Genomic DNA, 17,720 nt, shown 5'->3' on the forward strand with positions numbered 1-17,720 from the left:
CTCTGCTGGGAGCTCTGCCAATCCTAAATCCCCCTGGTGAGCGAGTCACTCCTTGCTCTGCTGCAGCAGGGGCTGTGCTGGGGCTGGGGACCCTGCCCCCCTGCCCAGGGAAATGGGCTCCTTCTGACATGCTTTCCCTGGAGCACAACCCAGAGTCCCAATCCAGAGGGAAATTGTTCTGCTGCAGGGCTCAGGCTCTTCCTTCCCAGCCACCAATCGGGCTTTTACGATGGGAATGCATTTATTTATTGGGGCTGGGTTTATTTTTATGGAATAACTGCTCTGGGCAGGAGTTGTACTGGGTGAGTCAGCAGGACTGCTGTCCTGTGCCAGGAGCTGTCACTGCAGCAGGGACCAGGGCCACCAAACCCTGGGCAGGGAATTGTGCCCAGAGCAGTGCTGGGTTTGTGTGAGCCAGCAGATTTCTGTGTCCTGTTGGTTTCTCTGTGTGTTCTGTTGGTTTGTGTGTGTGCCCTGTTGGTTTCTGTGCCCTGTTTGTGTGTGTGTGTGTCCTGCTGGTTTGTGTGTGTGTGTGTCCTGTTGGTTTGTGTGTGTGCCCTGTTGGTTTGTGTGTGTGTGCCCTGTTGGTTTGTGTGTGTGTCCCCTGTTGGTTTCTGTGTGTCCCCTGTTGGTTTCTGTGTGTCCCCTGTTGGTTTCTGTGTGTCCCCTGTTGGTTTCTGTGTGTGTGTGTGCCCTGTTGGTTTGTGTGTGTGTGTCCTGCTGGTTTGTGTGTGTGTGTGCCCTGTTGGTTTCTCTGTGCCCTGCTGGTTTCTGTGTCCCCTGTTGGTTTCTGTGCCCTGTTGGTTTCTGTGCCCTGTTGGTTTGTGTGTGTGTCCTGTTGGTTTCTGTGCCCTGTTGGTTTGTGTGTGTGTCCCCTGTTGGTTTCTGTGTCCCCTGTTGGTTTCTGTGTCCCCTGTTGGTTTGTGTGTGTGTCCTGTTGGTTTCTGTGCCCTGTTTTTGCCTTTTTCCTGCCCTGTTTTTGCCTTTTTCCTGCCCCTGCAGAGCCTCTCCCTTAGCAAACAGCCAGGCATGGGGCTGTGACCAGCAGAGATGTGTTCCTCAGTGAGGGAAGGACAAGGGAATGGCTTCAGGCCATAGGGGAGGGATGGTTGGGATGCAGGGGAGGAATTGTGAGGGCACAGGTGCCCAGATTTGCTGTGGCTGCCCCTGGATCCCTGGCAGTGCCCAGACCAGGCTGGACAGGACTGGGACACCCTGGGACAATGAGAGGTGTCCCCATGGCAGGGGTGGCACTGGGTGGCTCCAGCCAAGGAGATTAAAGCAGTTTAACCCCTTCCTGTGCCCATCCTCAGGCCCAGGGCACTGATGGATGGGGCCAGGTTGAGCCCCCACACTGCCAGGCTGATGCTGCCCCCCCTTCACCCCAGGGACTTGGCATTTAGGAAAATAATAACCTTGGGAAACTCAGATTTAGTCAGTCCATGTCTATTTGCATTTAATTTCATTTTCTCACTGACCAAGTATGGCTATTTCTTGCCCTCTGTGGGTATGGAAAGAAATGAGGAGCAGATCTAAGGTCTAGTGGTCATGAAAAAATAACCCAGTTACTCCAAGGAAGAGTGCTTATTCCCACATAAATAAATCTTCATTAGGCATCCCAGTTAAAATTGAACATTTCTCTTTCCATGCCTGACAATGAGAGAAATTCCAGAGATGAGTGTTGTCCTCCAGGTGGCTGGGAGGGAGCTGAGGGGCAGGGGGACAGGGGCAGCACACCAGAGCTGTGGGGCTGGGCTGATGCTGCTCCTTCCTGCCGTTGCTGTGCTCTGCTCTGAGGGCCCTGACCATCCCAAATCCGGGTGCAGAATCGTGGAATCACAGATTGCTTGGGTTTGGAATGACCTTCAGGCTCCTCCATCCCATGGCAGGGACACCTGCCACTGCCCCAGGCTGCTCCAAGCCCTGTCCAGCCTGGCCTTGGATGGGACAGTGGAGGGTTAGGAATTCTTAATTTTTTTTTTTTTTTTTTTTTTTTTTTTTTTTTTTTTTTTTTTTTTGAAAAATGGTCTCTTAAAAACACAGTTAACTTTGACAATTATCAGCTGGGACACGTGAAAGTAAAAGCATGTGGGGTGGAGCAAACAGAGCTTTAAATGCTGCTGGTTCCTCTGCTGGGAGCTGGAGAGGGCTGAGGAGAGCCTGGGCTGGGCTTTGCTGGACTGGGCTGGACTGAGCTGAGCTGGGCTGGGCTGGGCTGGGCTGTGCCGAGCCCATCTCTGCTCATCCACAGGGGCTGTGCTGAGCCAGGAATGAGTCCTTAACCTGCCTGACCTGCAGTTCCTGTCCCTGTGCTCCCAGGCCCTGGTTCTGCTGAGCTCTCATGGCTCTCTGCTCGCTGGCTCCTGTTGTTTATATTCCTGAAGAATAATGGCAATCAGAGGTGCAGAGGCGCAGGAGCAGGTCCCACCCTCATCCTGCCTTCCCGGCAGCCACTTTGGGAATGTCCCTCTCAAATGGCATCTCTGGGACTTCTGTTTAAGAAATTTGCTCATAAATCAAGTGCTGCTGTCCCTGAGGCTGGGTTCTCACTGCTCTCCTCCCACCCTGACATCCAGCCCCACTTCAGTTTGGAAACAGGCCAGGGAAGTGCACTGCTGGTTTGTTTTGCTGTGTGTCACTAAAAAACACTGACTTGTGCTCAGAGGGGTCCAAATCAGGAGGAATTTCCCCATGGAAAGGGGGCTCAGGGATTGGAACTGCCCAGGCAGGGTTGGATCCCCATCCCTGGAGTGCCCAGGGAATTCCTGGAGGTGGCACTGAGTGCTCTGGGTGGGGATGGGGCACATTTGGTGCTCCTGGAGGTCATTTCCAGCCTAAGTGACTCTGGGATTCTGTGTGGGATGGTGCTGGCAGGGATGGGGCTCCAGAGGCTCTGCAGCTCTGGACTCTGTTCTCACCATTCAGGTTTCTATTCCACTTCAATTTCATTTTCTGGTTCTCTGTTCACGTGAAATTGTGCAGCAGAGCCTGTGCTGGGCTCAGGGAGCTGCTGGGAGCGTTGGGGTGGGGATGTGGAGCTGTGAGGAAATAGGAACTTGATTAATTGCGAGGCTTTGGGCAAAACAAAGCTGTTTCTTCTTCCTTCCAGTGCATTGTGGCCGCCTGGCCGGGAGCCACCACGGCTCTGGAGCGAGCCAAGAGCTGGGAGAGGCTGCAGGGGCTCCCTGGGGACCCTCCCTGCTGCTGTGTCCCTGCTGCCCCTCCTTGGGGTGCTGAGCCCTGGGCACCCCTGGGTGGCTGCAGGAAAACATCCCCTGCATCCTGCAGCACTCAGAGCCCAGCCCAGACCCCAAAACTCAGCTCTTGTGCCTGATCTGGGCTTGGATGGCCAAGGCCAGCCCCGAGGGGCGGATCTGCGAGCTGCCAAACAATAAATGGCATTTTTGGGGGATTAGGTAAAATCTTGTCATCAGAGCAGCTCCAGAGCAGCCTTATCTGAATGGCTCTCTGAGAGGAGCAGGGCAGCTCCCAGCTGTGGTGCTAGGCTGGGTTTTACACCCAGTGTCTGGATTCTCACCAGTTTTACACCCAGTATCTGGATTCTCACCAGTTTTACACCCAGTGTCTGGATTCTCACCAGTTTTACACCCAATATCTGGATTCTCACCAGTTTTACATCCAGTGTCTGGATTCTCACCAGTTTTACACCCAGTGTCTGGATTCTCACCAGTTTTACACCCAGTGTCTGGATTCTCACCAGTTTTACACCCAGTGTCTGGATTCTCACCAGTTTTACATCCAGTGTCTGGATTCTCACCAGTTTTACACCCAGCATCTGGATTCTCACCAGTTTTACACCCAGTGTCTGGATTCTCACCAGTTTTACACCCAGTGTCTGGATTCTCACCAGTTTTACATCCAGTGTCTGGATTCTCACCAGTTTTACACCCAATATTTGTGGTTCAGCACAGGGGGGTGGCTGGAGCTGGTGCAGGGGTGCCCTGGGTCCCCAGCCAGGCTTTTGCTGCTTGAGGTGTTGCCCTCCAGGCAGGTCAGGGTATGGATTATTTCCCTTCCCCTCCCCTCGATGCCTCCTGGTGTGGCTGCTCAGGGTTTGCATCTCCTGTGCCTCACACAGGGTTGGTTTGTGCTCAGACCTTGCTGCCAGCTCAGAACAGAACCCGCCTATCTCCCTGTCCTCTTGCTTGAGAAAATCTCCTAAAATTCCCAGTCTGCTGCTTGGCTGGTTCCAGATGACATCACATTCAAACTATCTTATGACTTATTTATTTTTTTGGTGCAGACTGTTGTGAGGGTGTCTGTGTTTGTTTCTTTTAGAGCAGTTTTAGCTTGGGAGTCCTAGATCATGCCTGTGGTGAGAAAGCTCCATAAACCAGAGTGATTCAGGGCTCTGGCAAACGTCCTCAAACCTGGCTCAGGGAGAACACAGGCAGCAAACTCAGTGACTCCACACATAAATACACTTGAGGCTCAGTTGCTGATGGCCATATAATCTTTAAATTTATATCTGTATGTGTGTAAATATATACATGTATACATACAGATTTCATATTATAGAAGGTTGAACTTTATGATCTTGGAGGTCTTTTCCAACCTTAATGATTCTGTGAATTTGTTCCCTTGTTGTGCCCTGAGGTTCTGTTTGGGTGATGCTCTGGGAGCATCCAAGGGTGCTTCTCACAAGCTGAATTAATTCAGATTTCCTTGCAGGAGTTCTAGAAAAGCACCTTAAACTTGAGCCACATATGATGCTTAAAGAGGCAGCTTTCTGGAAAGCCTTGGGAGAAAAAAAAAAGAGATCTTGCACTCCACTGCTTTGCTAATTCCTGTAATTGGTGTGGAGATGGCTGCACAGCAGCATCTTCTTCAACAAAACCACCTCAGATAAACATTGGCTAATGGAAATTTTACTCCCAGCCCCTCAGTGCTCCCCAATTTCCTTGGGCTCAGTCTCAAGTGTGAGCCCAGCCAAAGCTTGCTCTGAGCCTGCTGGAGGCAGAGGGTGGCACATCAGGGCTCGCTGCCCTGTAAATGTCACCGCAGGTGAAATACAGCAGGGACACGGCCCAGTGCATTCTTTGGTTCCTCCTTTGCAGGGAGATCAGATTCAAAGCCCAGACTCTGCCCTGTAAAAGTCTTTTGAGGGCTCTGGGGGTGTTTTGAGGCAGTGCTGGAGCATCCCCGGGCTGCAGCTGCCAGGAGCTGGGGTGGCACAGGGGACGTGAGGAGGGTGCAGATGGGACCACCCCAAACCCTGTCCCTGCAAGAGGCTGGGAAGGGACTGAGCAGGGCTGCTGGCTCTCAGAGACATCGTGTCTCCTCTGAAAGGAGATCCCTGTGCCTGATTAATCCCCTAAATGAGCTGGGGCTGCTTTGCCCTCACCTGGGGGTAACCCAATCCCGCAGACACTGGTGACAGGGCAGTGCTAAGCTGGGACATTGTCAGCAGCACAGAGCTGTCCCCAGCCCCTGGCTGTCCCCAGAGCCTGGCACCGAGCCCCAGCACTGGGCTGGGAGGGGGATCCTGCAGGGAAGTGTCCTGGCTGGGCAGTGGGGAGGGAGCAGGACCCATCCTCTGGTGGTGTGTGACCAACACTGGGAAATGTGAGTGCTGTGAGAATAAAACAGGCTGTGGGCTGAGGAAATCCTCTGGCTGGGAAGGGAGGGCAGGGGGGGATGGTTCCCTGCTCCCCACAGCACCCAGGGCTCTGCTGGGAGCCCCAGCTGCAGGGGAATTGTCCCCTTGTCCCTTTGTCCCCTTGGTCCCCTTGTGCCACAAGGATGCTCTGAGGGCTCAGCCCCTGTTCTGGGAGAGCTGGGGATGAGGGAGGGCTCAGAGCCCCTTCCAGCCCTGAGGGAGAGCTGGAGAAGGGCTTTGGACAGAGCTGGAGTTGGAGTGACATTCCCACTGCCGGGGATGGGTGGGATTTTGGGAATAAACCCTTCCCTGGGAGGGTGGGCAGGGCTGGCACAGCTGTGGCTGCTCCTGGATCCCTGGCAGTGCCCAAGGCCAGGCTGGACACTGGGGTTGGGACACCCTGGGACAGTGGGAGGTGTCCCTGCATGGCAGGAATGGCTCTGGGGGGGATTTAAGGTCCCTTCCAGCCCCTGCTGCAGCAGGAGGTTGGGTTGGAAGGGCTGGGTGGGCAGCACAGGGAGGTTTGGGAAAGCACAAGGAATAAGAAGTGGAAAAATACCCAACCAGAAAGAAGTGAATTGATGTATTAGTTGGTCTTTGGTGTGTTTGATCACTGGGGAGAGTTCTCCAAGGCTGCATGGCCAGCTTGGTGGCAGAGAGAGACATTGAGGCTGGGCCAGTAACCTGGGAGGGCTGTGTGGCTGCAGGAGCACAGCTCTGCTGGTTAGAGTGATCAGGAAAAATGTCATTACAAATTCTTGTGGTTTTGAGGGGGAAAAAACAAACAAACAAAAAAAAACCCGGTGAAAAAAGAGAGAGCAGAGCTAACGTGGTGTTCCTTTGATAGATGTGATTGATTGGATTGTTTGTGCTGGGGTCTGTGGGGTTTGCAGTGAAGTGCTCTGATCAGCTCTGCTAGCTGCTGTTTGGCCAAATGGACAAAACAAAATCAGGCAAACAGGAAAATGCAGAAAATGATTCTGCAGTGGCTTTACTCCCCCATTATTCCTGAATCACCTTCCCAGGCCCAGGTGATGCCCATTGTTTGTCCCACTGCTGTGCCTGGCTCCTCCTGTGCAGGGAGGGGATTTGCACTCTGGAAAATGAGAGCTGGAGCCCGTGGTGCTAATGAGGCTCAGGGAAACTGCCTTTGTTTCCTGATCTGAGCCTGGAAGTGCCTCCTGTCAAGTTATGTGGGGAATATTCCTTAGCCAGGAATGGATTTTTTACAGCAGGGAACAACTGTTGTGGTGGTTTCCAGAAACTGCTTTAAAAAATGAAAGGAAGCTCTTCTCCCCTTGGAGAGCTGGCAGTGCCACTCCTGGGGGAGTTGCTGCTGCCACCCCAGGTCTGTGCCCTCCTGGGAGGTGGCACAGCACTGCTTTTCCTCCCTGGGGCAGAGCAGGATGCCCCAGCACTGCCTTGGGCCACCTGGGCATCCTTCCTGGCTCCCTGCAGCAGAGAGGGCTTGGCTGGGGCAGCAAGGACCAAAATCCCTCAGTTTGCCCCCAAATCCGGGCTGGGCTGGGCAGGAGCCTTGGCCAGGGGTCAGGGCTGTCCCCCCTGGGCAGTGAGGGTGGCTGGCAGCAAGGACAGCATCCCTCTGTGTCCCTGGGCTCCCAAAAGGAGGTCACCCTGAGCTCAGAGCTCGGCTTTGCCTGCTGGTGGCTGGCAGAGGCAGCTCTGCAGTGCCCCAGGGCACAGGATGTGTTTAACTCAAATATTTGATCCTCCCGAGCCCCCCACAGCTGAGCTGGGAGCTGGGATCCCACTGGGACTTTAATTTCCTTCGTTTTCCAAGGATCCCATATGGCTGCTGGGGTGGCAGATGGGAGAGTTTTCTTTTCAGGGGGATGGAAGGTAGCAGTGCATTGAATGCCAGAGTGGAGTGAGATTTCTGGAGGGCTGTTGAGTTCTGCTTAATTGCAGACAGAATTTGCTGGTGACTAACGCACCAGCCTTGCAGAATTATCTCATGTTGGAGGCTGTGGCACGATGGAGAAACCATGACTAAGACACTGGCTCCTGATTTACCAACACTTCCCTCCTGAGCTGCCACTTTGGCTCCCTGCTGCCACATTACAACTTTTCTATTAATAATTAAGGGCTTTGACACAGTTTGAAAGCATTTGGTTCAACATAAAACCCTCCAGCCTGATTTTGAGTCTGCTGAGAGCCTTTTGGGCAGAGAGGAGGAGGGAGGGGGGTATTGATGGAGCAGAAAATGCAGCAAAAGGTGGAGTGAGGTATTGGGAAGAAATCCTTCCCTGGGAGGGGCTGAGCCCTGGAGAGCAGCTGTGGCTGCCCCTGGATCCCTGGCAGGCTGGACACTGGGGTTGGAACAGCCTGGGGCAGTGGGAGATGTCCCTGCCAGGTGTCACTGGGGGGGTTTAAGGTCCCTTCCAGCCCCCATTCTGTGCCTGTGTCCTGCCCAGGCTGGTTCATGTGGCTGCCCCATCTCCCACAGCAGCCACTGGTGGGCCTGCAGCTCACTGGTGATACTGGGAATTCTCTGTTCCAAACAAGCTGTGCACTGTTACTGGGATGTCACCTGGAGCTCACCTGGCATCAGGACACCTGGGCTGTCACCAGGACACCTGTGCTGGCACCAGGACACCTGGGCTGTCACCAGGACACCTGTGCTGGCACCTGCAGCTTCCTTCCTGCAGCGCTTGCTCCTGCTGAGATTCACCCACTGCTGATCTCTGCTTGCTCCCTGGCTCTCTCCAGCACCAGCAGCAGGCTCTGAGCTCTGTGCCACCGTTCTGTCCCCCAGCAGCTCTGTCATCTCCTCCCTCTGCACCATCATCTGCACCTGGCAGTGTGGGACAGCAGCTCCAGCTCTCCTCCCCAGAGTCACCGCTCATCCCAGCCATCCTGGCCAAGTGGAGAAGCTTTTAGACGCTTTGTGCAATGACTAAAGCAGGGAAATATTCCCACACGTGGGAAATCAGCCAAGCAGCAGAGGGACAAGACAAGCCCAGTGCTGGGTGTCAGCAGAGGGACAAGACAAGCCCATTGCTGGGTGTCAGCAGAGGGACACGGCCGTGCTCGGAAGGAAGATCCTGAAATCTGCAGATGGAGATGGGGACCTGCTAAATGGAGATGTGGGGAAGGTCTGTGCTGAAGAATTTCAGATTTTTTGGACCAGTTTGGTCAAGTGATGAGGACCACAGGCCATTTCAGCTGCTCATTTTAAATGTGTCATTTTTCCCACCCAAACAAGCACACAGCAGCATTCCTCCTGAGAGCAGCACTGCAGGGAGCTTAGCACCATTCTTCTGCAGTGAAGCACCAAGCACAGGAAGAGCCCTGCCAGGCTGGAGCCCCAAGAGCTTCCCCAGCCAGGCTGCCTCTGGTTTATTTGGGCTGCAGAGCCATGGCTGCTGCTGAGCTTGTCCTTGTTTCAGCAGAGCTGAAGTGCTCTGGCATTACATAAAGCTGTAATTTTCTTTTTTCTTGTTACCTTTGAGAAGAACCTTATGTTCTGCAGCTTTGTTCTATAGGAATAGATCAGGGAGCAGAGGGCTTGGTGGTCCTTGATGTGTTTTACTGATGGTGTCAGAACGGGAATATTGTTTTTTATTCTTGAGGTGATTTCATGAAAGGGCTGGAATGCACCAGTGGGCTCTGCCCATCCATGGCTGTGAGATGTTCTGTGGCAGAAATAGCCCCGAGTTCCACAAAAATAAACAAGTTGTAAACATGTTTGAAGTGGAACTGATGTCCTGTGGGAGGAGAACAAAGCAGCAGAAGTTGGCTGGAGACCTGCAGAGAGGGGCTCTGAGAGCTGCACAAGCCCTGGGGGCTGAGGCAGCCTGGGTGGAGGAAGAGGAATGAAAGAGGCAGGTTAGGAAAAGGGATCACAGAAGAAATGTTTTAGCTCCAGCAACTCCAGCAGAGTCTTGAAACAAGAGTTACTGCTTTTTTCTTTTTTTTTTTCTTTTTTTAATTCACGTGTTTGGGCAGCAAACGAAGCATCTGCTTGGGAAAGGCAGGGAGGAGGATTTAGCTCCTAAATTCATTTCCAAGTTTGAGTTTGTTGGAGGAGTGGGATTTCTGCAGGGACTCATGGAGTGGAAGGTGCAGGTGGCCCTGCATGGCCTTGGCACCACAGCACTGCTGAGAGCAGCAGGAGGGCAGGAGCCTCAGGATGCCTTGGGCTACAGACTCATGGAGTTCCCCCAGCTGCTGCTGCTGAGGAAAGGTCCATTCCCACCTTGGAGGACTCTAACTTGAGCCATTTCTTTGTTTCCTGCTTCTGGTGGTTTTGGTTCTCAGCAATTTTCTCTGTTTTGTTTCCACTGTGCACCCAACAGGAAGAGCCCCTCGCAAAGCCCTCCCGAGTAAGAAGAAGGAAAAAAAACCATCCAGCTGACATTTGCTGCCTGCAGGCAGCAGCCAGAACCTCCCCCAGCCTCTCACCACTCTGCTCCTTTTGTGAGACACAAAGGAAATTGGATCCTACAAGAAAACTGTTTTCCAAACCGCCAAAGACCTCGGGACAGCCCTGAACCTGCAGCAGGGCAGGACCTGGGGCTGGCACTCACAGGAGCTCAGGAGGGTGATGCTCAAGCAGCAGCTTGGGAATAAATTCCTGTGTTTGATGGGAGGGAGGTGAACCCTCCATAGCCATCACACCCAGGTGGGTCCTGAGCTATCCATGGCTCGTGTTGGAATGTTCTGGAAGGACTGGCAGAGCTGCTCAGTCACTGCAGGACTGTTCATCTCCTCCCACGGGGTGCCCTGCACACCCCAGGCATTAGTGAACCGTTCTCTGTGACACCAAGGATCCAAAGACACCAACATCCAGCTCCCAAGCAGTGGCACCCTCTCAGGAGAGGCTGGCCCAGTGCTGGTTCTTGCTCCCAGGCTGTTTTCCCTGCTCACTCTGAAATCCTGCTGGTTGCATTCCTGCTGTCCTGAGCAGAGCAGGCACTGTGGAACAGTGACAGAGAGACTGAGGAGAAATGGGAGCTCCATTCTTCTGCCATGATTTCAGCTCAAAAAATGCAATAGCAGGTCTGGAGCCCTGTGCCACTGGATTTTCCTTCCCTTGTGCAGTGCAGAGGGCCAGGGCTGGTGGCAGACACAGTGGCCACCAGTGCCATGTCCTGTGGCCATCCCCATGTCCCATGGCCATCCTCATGTCCCAGTGCCATCCCTGTGGCACTCCCAGTGCCATGTCCCATGGCCATCCCCATGTCCCATGGCCATCCCTGTGGCACTCCCAGTGCCATCCCTGTGGCACTCCCAGTGCCATGTCCCATGGCCATCCCCATGTCCCATGGCCATCCCTGTGACACTCCCAGTGCCATGTCCCATGGCCATCCCCATGTCCCAGTGCCATCCCTGCTGCACTCCCAGTGCCATGTCCCAGTCTCAGCCACATTTTGGTCCCCAGCCCATGGCCAGGCTCCTCTAGGAGAAGGGGATTCCAGGCATCTCTTTGGAAGCACTGGTGTGTAAAGGGTGGATTTTGGCAGTTGGGGATGGCTTGGTGACCTTGGTGGCAGCTCCCATGTGGGGTGGGAGTAGATGGGGTACCTGGTGAGTACCCATGGCTGTCAGGTTTGGTACAGACTAAGGAAAACTCATTTGTCAAAAGAGGGACAGTTTTGATGACAGAAGTGCTGAAGGATTGTTTTTAAATGGTGATGATTATTAGCAGAATGTTTTGGGGATCTGTTGAAAGCCTGCCTGACAGCATTCCCCATTTCCCAGCCTCTGGTGAAGCCATGCTGCACTCACTGCTGTATCCTGCTCTCTGTGTGTGTAATCTGACATAATAAAGGTGTTGCCTGTAATTTCAGAGGGAATTAATCAGTGTCTGTCCAATCCAGAGACACAGCTTCTGTGAGGAGTCAAGCCAAGAGTTTGGCCTTAAGCAGAGATGGTCCAGTTTCCAAGGGGAAAGCATCTGTGACATAAATATCTCCCTGTGGTGGCAGCCAGAGGACACTGGGGAAGGTTAAACGTTGGTCTGAGCTCCTGCAGGGCTGAAGTTCCCTCCTGAACGGAGCCACCATTCCCTGAGTCCCTTCCCTGTGCCCAGGAGGAGGGATCAGGACATCCTGGGGGTTGTGTCTGTCCCCAGCTCATCACAGACCTCTGGGGTCAGGGTACTGCCCCTCCCTCAAGGACAAAACAGTCCTGATGCTTTTACAAAACTTCTTGTTTTTACAGAGGTGTTTGCAGTGTGGAGGGGGATTTCTGGGATTTATCAGGGATGGAGTTTCTAATCTGAATTGGATAGGGAATACAAATGAGTTGCTAAGCAGAGCAGCAGTAAATGAATCAAACTGGTATTTTAGTGAAATAATTGCGTTTTGGTGAACCTGAGAACGACCTATTTTAGTACAATATTGCTTTTTGGTGAACCTGAGAATGACCTATTTTAGTACAATATTGCTTTTTGGTGAACCTGAGAATGACCTATTTTAGTACAATATTGCTTTTTGGTGAACCTGAGAATGACCTATTTTAGTGTAAAATATTGCTTTTTGGTGAACCTGAGAACAACCTGAATTGAACAGTTTGGAAGGACCCAAAAACTTCTGTGTGCAATTACAAGTTCAGTAACCCCATCCAGCTCCAGCTGACAGCTGTGGCTTCAGGAATCAGCACAGAGGGAAAAAGGGATGTAAAACAAACTGGCATTTTTATTCACTGAATGTATGAGCACCACGAGTGAGACACAGAGGGGGTGGAGGCTGCTCACAGGCATCAGTAACGTCCAGAAATACCAGCAGCAGTTCTGGCAGCTCTGGGGAAGCACCAGGCAGGTAAGTGGAGCAGCACAGACCCTGGGCACACCTGTGCCAGCTCTGGTGCTGGGGCAGTGGGCTGGGGGCTCACTACCAGCTCCAGCTGTTCTCCAGCCCTTCCCAAGGTCCTGGCACTCCGTGTCGTGGCTGTGTCACCCTGGGATTCCCCAGGGCTCTGCTGTCGTGGGTGTCCTCTGTGTGTGTCAGTGCTGTCTGTTGCTGTGTTGCACGTTGATCAGGTCTCTGGTTATGTCTTGCAGCCCTCAGAATGCAAGCCCAACGTCACCCCTGTCACCGTCCTGGCCCATGTTCTCCGCGCCATCCAGCCCTATGCCCACCTCCTCCACGTCCAGCGACTCATCCCCCATCAGGTCTGTTGCACAATTCCCTTGGCTTCTCGTTGCTTTTGCTCTTCCTGTTGAATTTCCCCGGTTTTCCCCAGCTCACCTCCCTTCCCCTGGCACCCTGCCCTCCCAGCACAGCGCTCAGCAAGAGGGGAGCTCTCAGAGCCCTCGGGGGCAGCAGGAGCTGGCACTGCTGGCCAGGCTCAGCTCTGTGCTGGATTGCTCTGCTCTGCAGCAGGTAAGAAGTGTCCTGGCAGGAGTTTGGAAACTCTGCCATCCCTGGTGTCCTGCCCACAGGATGTCTGGGATGCCAGGAGGGCAGGGGGTGGCAGAGGCTGAGCTGGGTGCCAGCCCCTGGGGTCCCCCTGTGCCCTGAGGTGCCAGAGCTGGCACTGCCTGGGGTCCCAGGCCTTGTCCCCAGCAATGCCCTGAGTGCAGTGATGCTGAAAACCCTTCTGTTTTTATCTGGTGCTCTGCAGTGTGAGCGGTGCCTCCTGGCAGGGGAGGACCTTTGCAGTGGGAGGATTGTTTGCCCAGCCTGGATTTGAAGTGTTTGGGAGCTGCTCGTGTCAGGCAGCTGGAATTTGGAGAGATCTCACTTTTGGGGCTCTCTTTGCAGCAAAGCCAGAGCATTGCCAGTGCTGGGTTTGCAGTTTGAAGGGAGCTGCCCTTGCCATGAAGCCTTGCTGCTTCCCTGGGAGCTTCAAATCCTCAGAAACACAAAAACTGGTGAAACCACTGAGCTGAGGATGGTGACACCTCGTTCCCCTCCCAGCAGCACTTCATCACTTCCCTTGGTGGTGTCACAGCTGAGCAGCAGTGCTGGATGTGGCCAGGGCCTGGCTGGGCTGGCACTGCCACTGTCACTGTCCCTGTCACAGCAGCCTGGCAGTGTCCCAGCTTTCCAGCAGCCCTGCTCCAGCCCAAAGCTGGGAAGGATGGGTGGGGATTCCACGTGCAGGGACAGCTCTGTGTGCCTGTGCTGTGCCTGAGGTGCCTCATTTTGCTCTCTGTGCCAGCAGCTTGCTCCATTCCTGGCTCTCCCTGCTCCCTCCTCCCCTGCAGCGTGGGCACGCTGAGCCTTCCAGCAAGATCTAATGCCTGTTCAATCTTTTTTACCTTCAGGTACAGGCTTTAAAGAAGTGCAGCAAATTCTTCACAGCCCTGCTTGGCTTTGTTTGTAAATAACCTTCCCCAAGTGCTAATTCTTCCCTGTGAAATTCTCCTTGTGGTCGCAGCTGCGCTTGGATGGGTTTGGCAGTGGGGCACTGCCAGCACCTGCTGCCACCTCTGCTGTGTGCCAGCCCCTGCTCAGTGAGGTCTCTCAGATCCAGAACATTCCAGCTCCAGCCTGGAGCCTGTCTGGGGACCCCTGGCCGGGCTGGAGCTGTTTGGGCACCGTGTGGGCTCGGTGCAGCAGCGCCAGCTTGGCTCAGCCTGGGATGTGCAGGGTGCTGGCCCACCCCTGAGCCCCCAGGCTGTGCTGGTGGCCCTGTGCTGGTGGCCCTGTGCTGGTGGCCCTGTGCTGGTGGCCCTGTGCCCACTGCTGGCCTCTCTTGCAGCTCCCCCCTGCGCAAAGCCCGCGCTCTGTACGCCTGCAAAGCCGAGCACGACTCCGAGCTCTCCTTCACGGCCGGCACCGTGTTCGACAACGGTGAGTGCTGGGGGCTGCAGGCACAGCTCTGTGCTGCCAGCCTGTGCTGGGGGGCTGGGGATGGGCAGTGCCCTGGGCTTCTTACTTGGGGCTGGGCATCCCCCCTGGAGCTGGGCATCCTCACCTGGGGCTGGGCATCCCCCCTGTGCTCCTCACCTGGGGTTGGGCATCCTCACCTGGGGCTGGGCAGGCCCCCTGGGCTCCTCACCTGGGGCTGGGCATCCCCCTGAGATCCTCACCTGGGGCTGGGCATCCTCACCTGGGGCTGGGCATCCCCCCTGGCTCCTCACTTGGGGCTGGGCATCCTCACCTGGGGCTGGGCATCCTCACCTAGGGCTGGGCATCCCCCCTGACTCCTCACCTGGGGCTGGGCATCCCCCCTAGGATCTTCACCTGGGGCTGGGCAGGCCCCTGGGCATCCTCACCTGGGGCTGGGCATCCTCACCTGGGCATCCTCACCTGGGGCTGGGCATCCCCCTAGGATCCTCACCTGGGGCTGGGCATCCTCACCTGGGGCTGGGCATCCTCACCTGGGACTGGACATCCCCCCTGAGCTCCTCTCCTGGGGCTGGGCATCCCCCCTGTGCTCCTCACCTGGGGCTGGGCATCCCCCCTGGGCTCCTCTCCCCTCCTCTGGCTTTCAGGGAGAGCCTGGTGAGCTGTGCCTGCCCCTGTGTTTGCTGCACTCCCAGAGGGTTCTGTGAAGGGGAGATTAGATTCTGGGTATCAGCACCAGAAATACTCTGCAGTGTTTTGTGCAGGAGATGGGAAAGCCACGTGTGCTTTTTGCCTGTGCTGTGAGTGCTGGAGCAGGTGGGCTCTGCTGGCTCAGGCCACACCAATGAACACAGATCTGGCGTTTCCTGCACCAGGGGTTTGTGCTCCGTGGAGCTGAGCAGCTCTGGCTTAGCTACAATCCCAGTTTTACAATCCCTTTTTACTGCTTTCCAAGTCATTCTTGGCTTTCAGCTGTTAAGCATTGTCATTTGGGAAGCTGCTACCACAGGCACTGGTTTTGCCCTGGGATATGGAGGCGAACAGAGCAGAAAGGGAGGAGAGTGAATAATGTGAATTAAAGACAATCCTTCTCCAAAGCAGCTCCATAGTCATCTTATAAATAAACATGGTCTCCCCTCTGAGGGCCCGTGGGAATCAGAGCAGCTAGGAGGGGAACAAGTTTGAATTAAATACATCATGTTTGCTGATAAAAATCAATGGATTATTCAAGGGGAAAAGTACACAGCGTGTTCCAGTCCCTGAGCAGCAGAGCCAGGGCTCACGTTGGTGCAGCTCTGAGGTGGGACCAGCCTGGCTGGGTGGGATCCTGCTGGGACCGAGGGCTTTACAGAGCCCAGCCAGGGCAGGGGGTCTGGGCAGGGCTTTACAGAGCCCAGCCAGGGCAGGGGGACTGGGCAGGGCTGGGAGCCAGGGTCTGCTCTGACCTGGAGCTTCTGGGAGGTGCAGGGGCTGAGAGCAGCTCCATCACAGGGCACTGGGAGGGCTCCAGTTCAACTGGGAGTGAGGGCAGCCCTGCAGAGCCCAGGGAGCTCCAGGAGCTCTGAACACCCACTGAACACCTTTTGTGGGAGGGGGATGTTCCTCTGCCTGCAGGCCTGGCTCCTGCACAGTCAGCAGGTTTTTGGGTGTTGATTGAATGAAGAGAAGCTTCTGAGGACTGATCAGGTTTCTGGTTGCACACAATCAGGTTGCAGGGTTTGCTTTCCCTCTGGGATTGTTCCCTAATGCAATTTCCCTCCCAGCCTGGGCCCAGGCCAGCAGGGATGTGCAGTTACCATGAGATGGAGTTAACCACGTTCTCTCCAACTTCCAGGAGATCTTAGCTCACATCCAGAGGAGGTTTTGAGTCCCTGATTTTATCCCAAATGCTTCAGTTCCCTTGGAGTGTTTGGAGCCTGCAGTGGGATTCAGTTGGTGCAGGAAGGGCCCAGGGAGCAGGCAGGGACAGAGCACTGCTCTCAGTGTGTTCACAGAATCCTGGCATGGTTTTGGGTCAGTTAACTCTTTCCTTTCTTAAAATTCACCTGGAGCCTCCCCTGTGTCCGCAGTTCACCCATCGCAGGAGCCCGGCTGGCTGGAGGGGACCCTCAACGGCAGGACAGGACTGATCCCCGAGAACTACGTGGAGTTCCTATAGGAGAGGGGTGCCCAGAGCCCCTGAGAGCGTTCCATGGTATCCATGGGGGTCTGCAGGCCCTGTGCCAGGCTGGGAGCAGGGGCAGGACAGCCCTGTGCCCACTGCTGGGTGTGTGTGCCCATCAGGATATCCCTGTGCCCACTGCTGGGTGTTGGTGTCCATCAGGATATCCCTGTGCCAGGCTGGGAGCAGGGTCAGGACAGCCCTGAGCCCAGTGCTGGGTGTGTGTGCCCATCAGGATATCCCTGAGCCCACTGCTGGGTGTGTGTGCCCATCAGGACAGCCCTGTGCCCACTGCTGGGTGTGTGTGCCCATCAGGATATCCCTGTGCCCACTGCTGGGTGTGTGTGCCCACCAGGACAGCCCTGTGCTCACTGCTGGGTGTGTGTGCCCACCAGGACAGCCCTGTGCCCACTGCTGGGTGCTGGTGTCCATCAGGACAGCCCTGTGCCCACTGCTGGGTGTGTGTGCCCATCAGGATATCCCTGTGCCCACTGCTGGGTGTGTGTGCCCATCAGGACAGCCCTGTGCCCACTGCTGGGTGTTTGTGCCCATCAGGATATCCCTGTGCCCACTGCTGGGTGTGTGTGTCCATCAGGACAGCCCTGAGCCCACTGCTGGGTGTGTGTGCCCATCAGGATATCCCTGTGCCCACTGCTGGGTGTTGATGCCCATCAGATGTGACCTCTCCTCATGTGGCACTGCAGGGAAGGGGTGCTGGGGACATGGAGAGGCCCCCCAGCCCCAGCTGGGTGTGCTCCAGCCCCCATCCCAGCCATGGAACAGCAGCCAAGGCACGGCCAGGTGCTCTGAGGAGCCAAAGTGAGCACTGGGAACGGTCCCCTGTGCTCTGGAACCTTCCCTGGCTGCCCCAGCTCTGAGCTCTGGGGGCAGGGAGGGCACTGGGGGCTGTCCCCTGCCCCTGCCACACCAGTGCCAGCTCTTGCAGGCAAGAGTGAGCCCCTCAGGGCTGGCAGAGTCACCAGGCACTGCTGCCTGCAGGGAGGGTGTTCTGGACAGAACCTCTCCAACTCTTTTCTCTGAGGATTTTGGTTTTGTGGGGTGACCCTCAGTGTGTGCCAGCCCCCCCAGTGGTGTTGGGGTGTTTGTACCTCCCCAGTCTGTACAGACACATCTGTGCTCCCACAGCTGCTGCTGTGCCCTGCTGGAGCTGCCTCTG

At 55.3% G+C, this 17,720-nt stretch overlaps 1 protein-coding gene across 3 annotated transcripts in view; it reads left to right on the forward strand.

The window, feature by feature from the left end:
• The window catches only part of ARHGAP26 (Rho GTPase activating protein 26), a 108,505-nt gene extending 91,289 nt beyond the window's left edge, over positions 1-17,216 (forward strand). Inside the window, exons 21-23 of one of the 3 annotated variants that reach the window (XM_033073193.2) lie at positions 12,648-12,758; positions 14,294-14,385; positions 16,452-17,216. In XM_033073193.2, the coding sequence (XP_032929084.1) occupies positions 12,648-12,758; positions 14,294-14,385; positions 16,452-16,540 (292 nt within the window). In that variant the 3' untranslated portion in view covers positions 16,541-17,216. Of the gene's footprint in view, positions 1-9,939; positions 10,126-12,647; positions 12,759-14,293; positions 14,386-16,451 lie in introns of those variants that run through there. The other 2 variants (XM_033073195.2, XM_033073196.2) reach the window with 2 other exon arrangements.
• The last annotated feature ends 504 nt before the right edge of the window (positions 17,217-17,720 follow it).

This window comes from Catharus ustulatus, chromosome 15, assembly GCF_009819885.2.
Source record: "Catharus ustulatus isolate bCatUst1 chromosome 15, bCatUst1.pri.v2, whole genome shotgun sequence".
NCBI classification, from domain to species: Eukaryota; Metazoa; Chordata; class Aves; order Passeriformes; family Turdidae; genus Catharus; species Catharus ustulatus.